The following is a 16,839-nucleotide window of genomic DNA, read 5'->3' as shown; positions in this document are numbered from 1 at the left end:
TATTTTATCAGATTGAAAACCTCTGGAATATAATCTAGAGGAAGATGGATGAACTGCTTGAATTATTGCACCAGGAGTAAAGCAGCATAAAGTTATCCAAAAGCAGTGTGTAAGACTGGTGGAGGAGAACATGATGCCAAGATGCATGAAAAAAAAACTGATTAAAACCAGGGTTATTCCACCAAATATTGATTATTTCTGAACTCTTAAAACTTTATAAATATGAACTTGTTTTCTTTGCATTATTTGAGGTCTGAAAGCCCTGCATCTTTTTTATATCTATATTGTTATAAATGCTCTAAATGAGAATATTTTTATGTGGAATTTGGGAGAAATGTTGTCTGTAGTTTATAGAATAAAACAACAATGTTCATTTTACTGAAACATAAACCTATAAATAGCAAAATCAGAGCTGTGTTTATAATATTTTTTCAAATCCGAAGTATATTGTCATCGCAAAAATACCCTAAAGTATTGTGATGTCTGAACTAGTACTGTAATTTATCATACAGTACTAGTTCAGAATAGTGCTTGTGTAAAAACTGCAAACATATAAATAATTTTACAAAAATACCCATACAAAAAGGATTGTTTTCACTAATTGTGTACACTTCGACTTTGCACACCCCTGATTGGAGATATGGAGGTCCGTTAAGTGTATTTTTAAGCGTTCAGTTCGGTGTGCTGCTCTGTATAAAACAGCAGCAGCTCTTCACGCAGTCCGAGTCTCTTTTAGCTGCTTTTAGCGCTCTCGGTCTACAGGGAGCGCCGCTGTGAAACGGTGCCACTTAAAGGCGAGGGGGCTTCAGGACACCACCACCGAGAGTATACGTTATCTAGAGATCCTCCCTGTAGTGGAGTCAGATAAACACTGGGGGAGTTTGTTGCTGTTTTGCCACTCTAGAGGCCACTTTAGTGTAGTTTATTCATACATAGGGGCACCAGGGGGCAGTTGCCCCCCACCACCCCCCAGTCAACCAGTGGTACAGTCCATTAAACTTACCTGATCTCGAGGTATTTTTATTATATATATATATTTTTTTATTGTGGTGTTGATCAATTAAAAAATATATATTATTAATTAATCACACCTTATATACACACGATATCCTGTGATAATCACAATTAATCACACATTTCATAAGCCTTTAATAGTGGATATTTCAATGCAAATTAAATTACTCATGTATGATTTGCAAAATTATTAAATATATTTTTTTATATTATTTTCAGTCAATCTCTTATTTACAGTTAAAAACCTAATCTAGGTACATTCTGAAATCGACAGTAGCGATGCTAAAATCTGTTAATATGTCATCAGGCTCTGTAAACTTGGTAACTTGGTTTAACTTGGTTTAAAAAAACGTGTTAAAATTTCCCAGATTAACATACTGTACTATTTAACTTAATATTTAGTATTAGTTGTGATGTGTGAAAAGTAAGGGTGGTCAATATGGCCCTAAAGTAATATCATGATATTTCATGGTATTTTTGTGATAACGATACTCTTGGTAATATGACAAAACACTGAATTAAAAAAAATATTTTAAGAATACACTACTGCAACAAAATTAAAATTTCATTTTATTACCACATATTATATGATATGGAACACCCCTAATAACTGAGATATTCAAAAATACAAGAATTTTATGAGGTGTGCAGGTGTGATGGATCACAGTATAAACCAATAGGGAGTCGGAATGGTATATGTTTATACTTCTCTACATCCAATCACAATCAGACTTATTCACTCTATCTGGATGGAGAGATTTATCTGGATAGGGTTTTTTTTATTGAACGATGAGAAGCAGGAATGAGTAACGAAGCTGAAATTAAATTTAAAAAAAGGAGTAACGAGGTTGTTTTTATTAAAATGTAAGGAAAAGGAAGTTCAGATAATTTTATGTAAATGTATAATTACTAGGGGTGGGCAATATTATATCGTATACAATATATCGTGACACAGAAATATCATGATATTAAAAATCCATATCGTGATAATAGGGCTGTTATGTCTTAAAAGTAGTCTATTATTTACTGTGAAGCTTTAGGTGTATTTATTGTATAATTGTTTTAGTTTGCAGTTTATATGCATGCACTAAATATTCTGCAATATTATTTGCTGCATTATATTATTTTATGCTATATTATTTATTTTGCCACATTATGATTATACTGTTATTCTATTATACTATATTCCTGAAATTAATGAATTATTTTAGTTTTCCTATATCGCCAAATATATCGTTATCACAAAAATACCCTGAAATATCGTGATATTATTTTAGAGCCATATCGCCCACCCCTAGTAATTACTGCTGTAAAGTATAGATAAACTACATTTATACTTAATTAACATAAAGAAGTATTTGTGCTCCATTTCTTTACACATCTCTGATGTATTGTGCTGAGTGTATTGAGGGCAGGTTTAGTAGTGACGGGTGGAGAAGGGCGTCTCTGGAGTCTGACGGTCAGTCTCTGATCTCTGATAGAGAAATAAGAGCAGGACGGAAATGAGAGGCAGAGAGACTGAGGAAGATTGGGTTTGAAGATGAAGAAGAGGAGGAGGAGGAGGATGATGGTGATGAAGAGAGGCTGGTAAATGAAACGGCAGGGACCCTCAGAGAGGACCGGAGCGAGGGATAGAGAGACAAAAGTCGGCGTGAGAGGTGGCGAGGAGGCGGAGTCATCCATCACGCTGATACCTGCTCGCAGGTGATGGATGGATGGACGGCGGCGCAAACTCAATAATGCTCACTCTCTCAGGTTATTCACAGATCAGCGAGCAGCGCCGCTAATAAAGTGATGAAATGCTTTGCTGTCCTTGCCCGCATTATCCCTCAACTCCTGACAGTGGAGACTCTTTTAATTTCTAAATAACCTTTGGCGCTCCTGCTGCCGCCCTCCGTCTTCACCGTCCTGCTCTCTATAGCTCTGAAAGAAAAGGGGTCTCTATTTACGTTTTAGTACACTATTAAATACTATTAAATACTAATAAATACGCCGTGCATTTATCTTCAAACGTCTGAATCGTAGGTGGAATTAGAACCTTGGAGGAATTGAGGCCGACCCCTCAATCCCTTTATTTCTGCTGTAGACTGAAAAAAACATTTGTGTTTATTATATAAAAAGAAGAATATGAGACAAAAAAAAAACAAAAAAACTCACTGTCTGAACTCACTAGGGCTGCACGATTTGGGCAAAATATCACAATATTGTGAATTTCCCACAGAATATTGCAATTGCAATAGTGGTTAACATACAGCTCTGTAAAAAAAAAAATAAGAGACCGCTTTTATTCTATAAACTACAGACAACATTTCTCCCAAATTCCAAATAAAAATATTGTAATTTAGAGCATTTATTTACAGAAAATGAGAAATAGCAAAATAGCAGAAATAAAAAATAATGCAAAGAAAACAAGTTCATATTCATAAAGTTTTAAGAGTTCAGAAATCAATATTTGAAATAACCCTGGTTTTTAATCACAGTTTATGTTTGCATGCATCTCTGCATCATGTTCTCCTCCACCAGTCTTACACACTGCTTTTGGATAACTTTATGCTGCTTTACTCCTGGTGTAAAAATTCAAGCAGTTCAGTTTGGTGGTTTGATGGCTTGTGATCATCCATCTTCCTCTTGATAATATTCCAGAGGTTTTCAATTTGATAAAATCAAAGAAACTTTTAATTTTTAAGTGCTCTCTTTTAATTTTTCAGTGTGTGTGTGAAAAAAAAAAAAAAAAAAAAAAAAAAAATATATATATATATATATATATATATATATATATATATATATATATATATATATATATATATACATGTGACTACAATCCCAGCGCTCTACACACTACAAACGCGGTGATGTCTGGCATATGTGCTGCAGTGTTGTGACGCGTCTCTGAAAGAGCAGCCTGCGTCTGCGTCAGAACCATTGATCAAATATTGACCATAACCAGTACAATCCTTCGGTTTTGTTCTGAAGAAGAAAGTCATCACTGGTGTATTCAGTAACAGGTGTCAGACAGATAGACCAAGAAAAAACACAGCAGTTGATGAAACAGAAACATGGTGACTTCTAGACAGACTTCTAGACAGACTTCTAGACAGACTTCTAGACAGACTTCTAGACAGACAGACTTCTAGAGAGACAGACAGACAGACATTTTTTTATCCCGAAGGAAATTTAGGAATCTACTGTTCACAAAACACTTAATGAACTAAAGTAAAGAGGCTTCAACAGAAAATTCCGTCCGTCCGTCCGTCCGTCCGTCCGTCCGTCCGTCCGTCCATCCGTCCATCCGTCCATCCGTCCGCTCTGTTCCCAAAAAACATTGTTATACATTAATAGGTCTATGCTTCTTCAGCGTTGCAATGTTAACATCATTCTAAACAGATTTCTCTCATTCAAACAGCCTGAAAATGTTTTAAAAAGCTCAGTTTTAACGCTTTACTTACTAAAATAATGTTTGATTTAAATCGGACTCTGGCTCTTAATGAGGATGGGATGGGTCGGGCTTGGGCTGGAGTTTTTGGGCCTGATCTAAGCTTTTCACATATGATTTAAAAGATCAAATTCGGGACACATTTACTGAATTAAGTGCACTAAACTAGTCTAGTCTCTCCCTTTATAAAGATGAGGAAGCCTGTGTCTGGTGTGGATTTGGTTCTGGTGAGACCTGAACAGTTTGAGCAGAGGGAAGGAGATTTATTTGGGTCTGTAAACACATTCGCCTACGACAGCTTTTGATTTGCGTTCGGTACGGCGCTGTTCTGCAATCAGGTGACAGTCAAACAGAAACAGATTGAGAGGACGGGGTAATGCAGGGTAATAATGCAGGGTATTATTTCAGGGTAATGTGAGATAATGGGTCCATTAGAATGGACGAACGTCTTTTCCAGCATTCGCCCAGTATTCATATTTCTGCTCTGTCACTAGCCCCGCCCACTTTCTGTCGTCTCAGGGCACAATAAACAGGTAATTTATTCGGATCGGCGCAGGGATTTAATTTTGGGCGCGAGACGCTCGCCAGGCAGCATGGCGCTTTGTTTTCTTTTAATTATTGGCCAGCCATTAGCCCCCCGCTCTGGCACGCAGCGCCCCCGATTACCAGAGCGCTTTCAGGAGAGCCCAACCTGACAGGTGAGCGTTCTTTACCGCCGGTGATAATTGTGTTTGTTTAGCGTCTATTGGACGGACGGAGGATTTACTGTTAATGCAGGCAGGGAAAATAAACGCTGGTAGGAAAAGATCTCCACTCCTAATGTCCCGCCTCTCTACTGGGGGACGAGATTTAACCCAGTTTAACCCAGTTTAACTCAGTCCCACCATACGGACATTATTATTCAACCACTTTAATTCTTAATTCTTTACACTATCACTTCCCCAACCTCACTTATATTCAAGTACACTTTACTCATGATTGGGTATTCACATACTCACTTCTCAGAATTATTTTGTAACGTATGCATATTTATATTTATATTTAGATTTATATTTATATTTCTATGGCACATCAGTCACTTTCATAATAATCAATGTCATTGCACATTGCACTTTGCTCTGTTAATTATTTAATGATCATTAGAAACATCTACTACACTGCTCCGTTTACAGATATATCTTTATCTTGTATAGAAAGTTTTTTAGCCATATATATTTTCTATTCTTCTGTGTTTTAATTTATGTTTAAATATGTTGCTGCTGGATGCCTAAATATCCTTCGGGAAATCTATTTGTCTGTCTGTCTGTCTGTCTGTCTCTGTCTGTCTGTCTGTCTATCTATCTATCGTTTTATCGATCTATCTATCTATCTATCTATCTATCTATCTATCTATCTATCTATCTATCTATCGTTCTATCGTTCTATCTATCGTTCTATCTATCGTTCTATCTATCGTTCTAACGTTCTATCTATCTATCTATCTATCTATCTATCTATCTATCTATCTATCTATCTATCTATCTATCGTTCTATCGTTCTATCTATCTATCTATCTATCTATCTATCTATCTATCTATCTATCTATCTTTCTATCATTCTATCGTTCTATCATTCTGTCTATCTATCGTTCTATCTATCGTTCTATCATTCTATCGTTTTATTGTTCAATCTATCTATCGTTCTATCTATCGTTCTATCTATCATTCTATCTATCTATCTATCTATCTATCTATCTATCTATCTATCTATCGTTCTATCTATTGTTCTATCTATCGTTCTATCATTCTGTCTATCTATCGTTCTATCTATCGTTCTATCGTTTTATTGTTCAATCTATCTATCGTTCTATCTATCGTTCTATCATTCTGTCTATCTATCGTTCTATCTATCGTTCTATCGTTTTATTGTTCAATCTATCTATCGTTCTATCGTTCTATCTATCGTTCTATCTATCGTTCTATCTATCGTTCTAACGTTCTATCTATCTATCGTTCTATCTATCGTTCTAACGTTCTATCTATCTATCTATCTATCTATCTATCTATCTATCTATCTATCTATCTATCTATCTTTCTATCATTCTATCATTCTATCATTCTGTCTATCTATCGTTCTATCTATCGTTCTATCATTCTATCGTTTTATTGTTCAATCTATCTATCTATCTATCGTTCTATCTATCATTCTATCTATCTATCTATCTATCTATCTATCTATCTATCTATCTATCTATCTATCTATCTATCGTTCCATCGTTCTATCTATCTATCGTTCCATCGTTCTATCTATCGTAGATTTTTGTGAAAGACAGGGTTTTTGTGGTCATAAAAAACCTGAAAAAGTAATGGAATCTGAAAATAGCAGTTTCCAGGCCTGGATAAGTTCTGGAAAAATAGAAATACCAACAACGTTTTGAAAAATCATGGAAATTTGATCTACATTCCCATGTGTTTCCGTTTAGCAACTGAGAAAATCTATTTTGAGATAACAAATACATCAATCAGCTTAGAGTTAATTCAGTAATTTAGCTCTACACAATGGAGCGCTCGGGATTTGATGCAAATTTTATGATTAAAGATTATGTGTCAGATTTATTATCAATGTTGATTATAGTTTTATTTTAGTTGATTTTTGGTGGAATTGGTGTTTTAAAAATCATATGGTCATAAAATAAATTCCCTTGAAGGCATGGAAAAGTCATGAAAATATTGTGGATATATATTGGTTAAAAAGTTGTTAAAATTTGTATTCTGATAGGATACAGGGGTTACGATTCTTTTTAGTACGTTGGGATCCGGATTATGAAGGAACACTATGAAGGAGCAATAATCTGTTGCCTTATAAACTCAAACTATTTGGGTTTTAACTAAATATATTTTGATATTTCGATCATTCATGTTTTTATTTTTTATTTGCTTGTTTGCTGTTTTTGCACTCATTGATAATTGCGATCTTTGTTCCTGATAGAGCGATAATCTTTAGCCTTAAAAACTCATATTTTTGTTTTTAACTAAATGTATTTTGATATTTTGATCATTCATATTCACGTTTGCTTGTTTGCTGTTTTTACATTTATTGATCATTACAATCATTGTTTCTGATGACGCGATGATCTTTAGCCTTATAAACTTTAAAACTATTTAGTTTTTAACTAAATATATTTTGATATTTTGATAATTTCATGTTTTTTTTTATTTGCTTGTTTGCTGTTTTTAAACTCATTGATCATTTCGATCATTGTTCCTGCTGGAGTGATAATCTTTAGCCTTATAAACTCTAAAACTATTTCGTTTTTAACTAAATATATTTTTACATTTTGATCATTCATGTCCATTTTTGCTTGTTTGCTTATTTGTTTTTTTTTTATGTTTATTGATCATTATGATCATTGTTCCTGATGAAGCGATGATCTTTAGCCTTATAAACTTTATAAATATTGGCTCTGGATTATAGCTGCTGGGTAAAGTAAATCATTATCTGTTCCTAATATATATTTTTTATATTATATTTATTATTTATTTATCATCACTATCCCGTCACATTCCCGTGGATTGAGAGCGAGGCTGCCTCCTCGATGGTTGGAAGGTCCTGTTTAATTTATTTTGGGCTGGATTGAGATGTTCTTGGAGGAGCCTGCAGCTTATTTGTGCTTCTTGTTACATTACCTTTTAATTACAGAAATAACTAGTTGGAGGCAGTTATTTTGTGGGGTTTGGGTGACGGAGGGGGGGTTTAGATGATGAGAAGGTGGGATGTGACCTTCTCCACACTCGCTGCAGCTGTAATCAGTGGAATTAATAGCATAATCAAATTATACACAAACTCATAAATCATCGGTGAGCGCGCTGTCACCACGTCGAGCTATTAATGGCCCCCATTGTTTTGCTAGTGTATTAAAAAATTCATGTCCCCCTGATTCCCTCCTCGATAGGAACTGAAATGCCATTTAGAGGCTATAAAGACCAGGGGCTTGTGTGGGGAACCGGATTTTCACAACTGTTAATTTAGCCCCACGCCGGCGAGTGATGTTGCGGGGCGAGTGCCAGGGCACAGGGGTGTTTTAGGGAGGGTGGGAACACGGCTGATCTCCGTCGATCTGCCCCGGCAGCATCATCTCGGTTGACAGCGGGCAGTTAATTAGAGCAATATCGGCTTAAACGCCCGTCAGATAGGGTTAAAGACCCGCCCATGCCCCGCCCCCTTTCCCAGCCCTTCTCCAATCTCGCTTCTCCAAGTACTTTCAGCTTCTTTGCGAGACGGGAGGTAACTGGTCCATATCATACAGATACAGAGTTCAGTATGAAACAAAAAAAAAAAAACTAAAAACTAAAAAAACTAAGTAACTTTGCCATCGTGTCTCTTTTAAGCTCTACTTTTCCAGTCCCAATCTCAGATAAAGGAGGAGGAAGATTGAACAGAGATTATACCACAGTTGGTTCCGACCCTGCAATTTGATTGGCTGACAGGCGTTTTATGAGTGACATTATCAGCCAGTAATGCACTCTAACCAAAGCTCTCCATGTATTACTCCGCCACATACAGGTAACCTAGCATTGATGCAGAGATGCTTACAAACCAAATACAAACCAAATGCGATATCATTAAACACCACTGAGAGGCGCTGGATCCCATATAGGTGCACAGTACAGAAACGATAAGCCATGTCTCCAATAGAAGGTGCAAGTAAAGATGCGGTCCAGCAATTAAAAAATACGCATTATTACACACATTATCAGCCACCAATATCAAGTTAAGAGTTATTATTAAATTATTATTAAAACAAAAGCTTAAATGTATATTTTTTCCAGTTAATGTAGGGTATTTTCCCTGCCCCGCCTCCTCCTCCCAATAATTTCAGCCCTTTGAGAGATGACTGGTCCAGATCCAAAGTTCAGTTCTGGGCTATTTAAGCTCATCATTGAACAGTTTGTGTATATATAATAGGTTTGAAACTAAAGAAAACTTAAGAAAACTTTAATTTTTTAAAGAAAAAAAATTATAAAATAAAATAAAAACGAAAAAAAAAAAAAAACACTAAGTAACTCTGCCAAAGTGTCTCTTTTAAGCTCTACTTTTTCAGTCCCAATCTCAGATAAAGGAGGAGGAGGGTTGAACGTAGATTAGCACTTCCTGCTAACTGCTACTCTCATGCTAACATTTAACAACACGGAAAAAAAAAATATTTATGTAATTTACGCAAAAATGATTTCTACATTTATATATTTCGAGAAGTGTCTGCCCAATTTCCAAGGCAACAAAAGTTATTAATCTGTTCAGAATTTATTTGTAAAATTTCTAACATATTTCGGGTGTTTTTTTACTCAATTTTTCTCTCTCTTGTTGGATGTTAATCTGTGTAGATTAACATCCAACACTCGGTTAACTTTAAAATAAATTAATCCGGTTCGCCTTATATAGGAAAATAGGCCAGAAAATAGACGTTTAGATTAGGTGCACCTTACAGTGCAAAAAATATACACTATAAGCTTTGTAAAGTGTTTCTGTGGTTTCTGCTATTGCTAAAGCCTTGTTAAGGTGTCTGTAGTGGTTGCTAAGGTGTCCATGGTGGTTGCTATGGTGTGGGTAAGTTGTTGATAAGGTGTTGCTAGGTGGTTGATAGGTTCTTGTGAAAGTGTTGCTATTGTGTCTGTGGTGGTTGCAAAGGTCTCCGTGGTGGTTGCTCAGGCCTCTCTGGTGGTTGCTATGGTGTTGGTAAGTTGTTGATAAAGGTTTGCTAGGTGGTTGCTAAGGCGTACTTTAAGGAAAATTGAAGGTCAGTCAATCCGAAAAAAATTCAGAAGTATTTTAAGTGGTGGTTGCTACAATCACCGTAGTGATTGCTATGTTGTTGGTAAGTGGTTACTAGTTGGTTGCTAAGATGTTGCTAGGTGGTGGTTACTAAGGTGTCCATGGTGGTTGCTAAAGTGTACGTAGTGGTTGCTATGGTGTTGATAAGGTGTTGCTAGGTGGTTGCTAAGGCGTACTTTAAGGAAAATTGAAGGCCAGTCAATCCGAAAAAATGTCAGAAGCTCCAGGGTTGCTCCGTGGTGATTGCTATGTTGTTGGTAAGTGGTTACTAGTTGGTTGCTAAGATGTTGCTAGGTGGTGGGTACTAAGGTGTCTGCGGTGGTTGCTATGGTGTTGGTAGGTAGTTGCTAAGGCGTACTTTAAGGAAAAAAAAAAAAAAGGCCAGTCAATCTAAAACATTTTGACTTTAAAATTATCCTCAAGTGCGGTCGCTGCAAAGACCATTAAAAATGTTATGATGATGAAACTGGCACTCATCAGGACCGCCCCAGGAAAGGAAGAGCGAGAGTTTCCTCTGTCGTACAGCTACCAGCCTTAACAGCTCCCCAGATAAGAGCACCTAAATTTTAAGTTATACTTGATTCACTTCTCTATTAATTTACAGTGTAGGAAAAAAACCAAAAATAAAAGCATTAAACGAGAAAGTGCATAATACATTGTAAATACATGGTAAATATTTATAGGATGTTTTAGCAGAAGTGGTTCTAGTAATAAAATAATGTGGTGCTGATGTTCAGATGCTCATGGTGACATTTTGGGCTGTCAGATGAATTGGATTGTGTTGTTTTTGGTGTAGACAGGGTGTGAACTGAGTTTTTTTTCTGAATTTATGGCTTTAATGTCAGGCTATCAGATGTAATTATGGGTGTTTGCTGGATTTATTCACATTCATTCAGTGTAATGTGTCTGTATCTAAATGTACGTGTATAAATGTGTGTGTGTGTGTAAATGTGTGTGTAAATGTGTGTTTTTTTGTGTTTTTCAGGATGTGTGCTGTGTTCGGGGGGATTTATTGCCTGCGCCATTCTGTTCAGTGCCTGGTCGTGGACAAGGAGTCGGGAAAGTAAGTAGTTCTCTATCGATCCGCCGCCTACACACACACACACACACACACACCACAACAACTAAACACTGTCATGTTGCAGTACAGCCAAGCATTTACAGTATAAAAAGGATTGAAAACGTTTAATAAGACATTTGAAATAATAAGGATAATTTTGCTATTTATAGGTTTATATTTGAGTAAAATGAACATTGTTGTTTTATTCTATAAACTACAGACAACATTTCTCCCAAATTCCAAATAAAAATATTCTCATTTAGAGCATTTATTTATTGCAATGCACACAACATTATGGGAGACATACCAGAGTTCAAAAGAGGACAAATTGTTGGTGCACGTCTTGCTGGAGCATCTGTGACCAAGACAGCAAGTCTTTGTGATGCATCAAGAGCCACGGTATCCAGGGTAATGTCAGCATACCACCAAGAAGGACCAACCACATCCAACAGGATTAACTGTGGACGCTGTAAGAGGAAGCTGTCTGAAAGGGATGTTCGGGTGCTAACCCGGATTGTATCCAAAAAACATAAAACCACGGCTGAACAACAAAACTAGGTTTTTCAGTTTTATTGTCCAACTCTTGTATTTATTAAAACATAGGAGCTCTAAACTCACCCCCCAAATAGATTAATTTACTGAAGTTACTGCTTCATTACTCCACATGGTGGCACTATAATCTAATTAAAAGAGTCAACCTGCAGTAAAGAATATTGGTATAATATATCCAATAAATCTATAATTCCTGGTATTTGATAATATAGGAGTATTTTATCCTCTTCAGGAACACAGATGCCTTGAAGTATTGTAGAGAATCACAGTATCGTGGGCAATATATCGTGATAATATCGTATCGTGAGATGCTCTGTGATTCTCACCCACTAGTAAACAGGTTAATCCTAAACAAAGCCAGGTGAGAACAGTAGGAGAGAGCTGTTCGTACGTAAGGGGACTAAAATTATAGATATGGAATTAATTTTCTGGGAGACAGCGGCGCACAGGCCCCCTGAAGCAGCCAAGCTTGGAAGACAAATCACGGGCCCTGCCACTTGGGCCGGCGATGAGTGATGCCGCTTTTTCCTCGTGGCCTTACCTCCACTAATTGATTTTCATCTGAAGACAAAAAAGCCCTCTGTTGCTGCCTCTTAAAAAATGAGAGTTCATCTCCAGTCTCCCTTGATTAATCTGTGCTGATAATGTGCGTCAGGCCTCACCAGAAAGGCCTTTAATGAGTTTCAAAGGTGGATTGTTGTCATAAACTAGGTTAGATCGAGCCCCCCTCGTCCCCCCGTCCCCCCGCTCGGTTCCCCGGCGGTATATTGAGTTTCTTTCATCTTAGTGGTGGGTGACCCTGGGGGATTGGATTCCTGTGGATGTGGACTGTAGAGGGAGAGAGAGAGAGAGGGAGAGAGGGAGAGAGGGAGAGAGGGAGAGAGGGAGAGAGGGATGGGTGCGAGTGCTGGAGTTATCTACCTGGGGTTTAAAACCTCCATACTGACTGAGAAGAAGTTCAACCTGAACTCAGCAGCACAACTGTAAGAAACAGGAGAAGAACCCATGCTTCTACAGTATCTTCTACTGCAGGGGTTTCCAAACTAAGGTATTTTAGAAATAGAATGAAAGTTGGCCCGCTGTTAAGCAGGTTTTTATAATGTGAGATTCAAAGTTTGAACGCTAGGTGTCAGAAACGGGCCAAAGAGTCTAAAAGTGGAGAGAGTGCGCATTTCTAGCGCAGAAAAACAGGGCAAAAGAGTCTAAAAGTGGAGAGTGCGCGCATTTTTAGCGCAGAAAAACAGGCCAAAGAGTCTAAAAGCGGAGAGAGTGCACAGTTTTAGTGCAGAAAAACGGGCCAAAGAGTCTAAAAGCGGAGAGAGTGTTCAGTTGTAGCGCAGAAAAACGGACCAAAGAGTCTAAACGCGGAGAGAGTGCTCAGTTGTAGCGCAGAAAAACAGGCCAAAGAGTCTAAAAGCGGCGAGAGTGGCACTTCTAGCGCAGAAAAACAGGGCAAAAGAGTCTAAAAGTGGAGAGAGTGCGCATTTTTAGCGCAGAAAAACGGGCAAACGAGCCTAAAAGCGGAGTGGGTGCGCAGTTTTAGCGCAAAAAAAAAAGATCAAAGAGTCTAAAAGCGGAGAGAGTGCTCAGTTGTAGCGCAGAAAAACAGGCCAAAGAGTCTAAAAGCGGCGAGAGTGGCATTTCTAGCGCAGAAAAACAGGCCAAAGAGTCTAAAAGCGGAGAGATTGTGCAGTTCTAGCTCAGAAAAACAGGCCAAAGAGTCTAAAAGCGGCGAGAGTGGCATTTCTAGCGCAGAAAAACAGGCCAAAGAGTCTAAAAGCGGAGAGAGTGTGCAGTTCTAGCGCAGAAAAACAGGCCAAAGAGTCTAAAAGCGGAGAGAGTGTGCAGTTCTACCTCAGAAAAACGGACCAAAGAGTCTAAAAGCGGCAAGAGTACTCAGTTGTAGTGCAGAAAAACATGCCAAAGAGTCTAAAAGTTGCCGTAATTAAGGAGTTTAATATTAAGAGACATCATGAAATGAAACATCAATTTGAAAAATCTTAGTTTACACAACACTGTCAAAGATAAAGATAGTAAATCATGTAAAATGGTGTGTAAATGAAAGTAATCAGGAAAATGTATTATTTAAAGTGGTATATTTCATTATTTGTTTTATTATAGAGTCTGTGGTCCGTGACTTCAATTATATTTCTCCTTCTGGCCCCCAACAAAAAAAGTTTGGACACCCCTGTTCTACTGTGTCTCCTACAGTAATTCTTGCAGTATCTATTGCAGTAACTCTTGCAATAAGTCCTACGATTACTTCTACGATATTTCTTATGATACGTCCTACTCCATCTCCTGTATCTTCTACTGTGTCTCCTGCAATATCTTCTACCATTACTTCTACAAATGTCCTACAGTGTCTTTAATAATATCTCATACGTTGTCTCCTAAATGTTCTACTGTGTCTTCTACTCTTCTTCTGTATCTTCTACTTTCTTTCCTGTGATATATTTTACTGTCTCCCCTGCAGTAACTCTTGCAGTATCTATTGGAGTAACTCCTGCAATATCACCTATAAAAACTTCTACTATATATCCTACTAGCCCCGCACTTTTAACCAACAGGAATAACTTTTTTTAGGGTTACAAATATGAAAGAACTGTTTGAAAAGATTCCACCAGCTAAAATACTTAATTTTCTGAAAGTCCTTCATATATAAAAACACTGATTGAAGTCTGTGATTGTCGATACCATACAACAGCCAATGTGTTGCTGATATGGAACAAAACAAACAAACAAAGCAAATATTTCCTACTATATCTCCTACAGTGTCTCCTGCAGTATCTCCTGCTGCGTATCCTACTGTATCTACTGAGTTTCCTTTACAGTGTGTGTGTGGGAAAGCTCTTACTTTCACTGTTAAACATATCCCTGAGTTTTATTGTTATTTTCTGCCATTAGATTACACCAAATCACTGATCACCATCCTTTACGATTTTTTTCTGACAACATTTTTTTCCTGGAAGATGATTTTCCCCTACTGTCCTTCCACTTCTAACAACATGTTGTAAAGTTCTTAACCTGTTTTTCGTAGTTTTAGTAGTTTCTTTATATGTTTTCTCTGCATGACCTGTCTAAAACAGATGAACTGGATCTTTTCCACGACCACAGAAGGTTTACCATCTATCCACATGGTTGGTTGTTTAAGAATTGAGAAGCTACTCCCTGCATCAGTTAGAGTTAAAACGTTCATAAATTTCATTCACCCTTGCTGTAATTATTATTACCCAATGTGAGGCTCTTACTGTATACGGTTTTGCTTAGAGAAATCCACCCCTGACCTTTTGGTTTGTTTTTTGTTTGTTTTTTCAGGCATATATTGTGTATATGATATTTATATATTTGCTCTGATCTGACCCTGTTAGAGGCAGTTTGGTCATGCCAGCCGTACCCGGGCGGTGTTGCTGTTAACTGGTGTTCTAAACTTAACGCAGCGTACAAACCCCTTACGCAGGACGACCGTGAAGAAGAGATGACTAGATAAATAGATGAAGAATAGATGGAGAATAGATGGATTGATGAATTGATGGAGTTCTTTCACTTCTTTAACACACTTCCACCCGCCAGTCAGTTAATTCCAGAAGGTGGAAGAGCTGCACTAAAACTCAAGGCTTCTCGTGAAGTTTTCACGACTCTGAAGTCCTCTAAAACTTGTGGATGATGATGATGATGATGATGAGGAGGAGGAGGAGGAGGATTAAGCTCAGCTGCTTGGAGGAGTCCATATGTACTGGGAGTGTTTTGGGCTGAACACTGGACTCGCTCCAAACCCTGGTGTAGAGCAGAACGCTGAGAATCATCAATCGCCAATCTGCGCCAGAGGCGCCCCGGTATCTCCTACTGCATCTCCTATGATATCTCATACTGTATCTCCTAAGTTTCCTTTACAGTGTGTGTGTGTGTGGGAATGCTCTTACTTTCACTGTTAAACATATCCCTGAGTTTCATTGTTATTTTTTGCCATTAGATTACACCATATCACAGATCATGTTCTCTCCTGGATGATGATGTTCCTCCACTGTCCTTCCACTTTTTAATAACGTGTTGGGAAGTTCTTAACTCCATTTTTTTTAGTAAGTCCAGCTACAGTTTTCTCAGATGTTTTCTCTCCATTCATGCCAAAAAAAAAATGTTTTCCCAGACCACAGGAGGTTTAACATCTATCCACATGGTTGGTTGTTTAATAGATGAGAAGCTACTCCCTGCATCAGTTAGGTGTTAAATCCCATGTGACTTCTTGCGGTTGAAACATTCATAACATTCATTCACCCTTGCTGTAATTATTATTATCCAATGTAAGGCTCTTACTGTATACGTTTTTTGTTTAGTTTAATCCACCAGTGACCTTTTTGTTTGTTTTTTGTTAATTTTGTCGGGCATATATTGTGTATATAATATATATTTGCTCTGATCTGACCCTGTAAGAGACAGTTTGGTCACCCTCAGTGCCTCTAATGCCTCTAATGCCAGTGACACCAGCCGTACCCGGGCTGTGTTGCTGTTAACTGGTGTTCTAAACTTAACGCAGCGTACAAACCCCTTACGCAGGACGACCGTGAAGAAGAGATGACTAGATAAATAGATGAAGAATAGATGGAGAATAGATGGATTGATGAATTGATGGAGTTCTTTAACTTCTTTAACACACTTCCACCCGCCAGTCAGTTAATTCCAGAAGGTGGAAGAGCTGCACTAAAACTCAAGGCTTCTCGTGAAGTTTTCACGACTCTGAAGTCCTCTAAAACTTGTGGATGATGATGATGATGATGAGGAGGAGGAGGAGGAGGAGGATGAAGCTCAGCTGCTTGGAGGAGTCCATATGTACTGGGAGTGTTTTGGGCTGAACACTGGACTCGCTCCAAACCCTGGTGTCAGTCAGACTCTGGAATCCAGTCCACCTCGTTCCCTCGACGAGCAGAACGCTGAGAATCACCAATCGCCGCTCTCCGCCAGAGGCGCCCCGGTG

The 16,839-nt window shown here is 37.8% G+C and overlaps 1 protein-coding gene across 2 annotated transcripts in view; it reads left to right on the top strand.

Moving 5' to 3' along the window:
- chm (CHM Rab escort protein) overlaps positions 1–16,839 on the top strand; it is a 135,344-nt gene that overhangs the window by 19,594 nt on the left and 98,911 nt on the right. For both annotated transcript variants that reach the window (XR_007425176.1, XM_049466747.1), the window contains exon 9: positions 11,241–11,318. Coding sequence is in view for 1 of the 2 variants with exons in the window: in XM_049466747.1 (XP_049322704.1) it covers positions 11,241–11,318 (78 nt within the window). In the remaining variant the exon portion in view is untranslated. The remainder of the gene's footprint in view (positions 1–11,240; positions 11,319–16,839) is intronic.

The sequence above is a fragment of the Astyanax mexicanus genome, chromosome 17, assembly GCF_023375975.1.
Source record: "Astyanax mexicanus isolate ESR-SI-001 chromosome 17, AstMex3_surface, whole genome shotgun sequence".
In the NCBI taxonomy this organism is placed as follows: domain Eukaryota; kingdom Metazoa; phylum Chordata; class Actinopteri; order Characiformes; family Acestrorhamphidae; genus Astyanax; species Astyanax mexicanus.
Note: the sequence above shows the minus strand (reverse complement) of the source record. Positions and strands in the feature narration are given on the sequence as shown.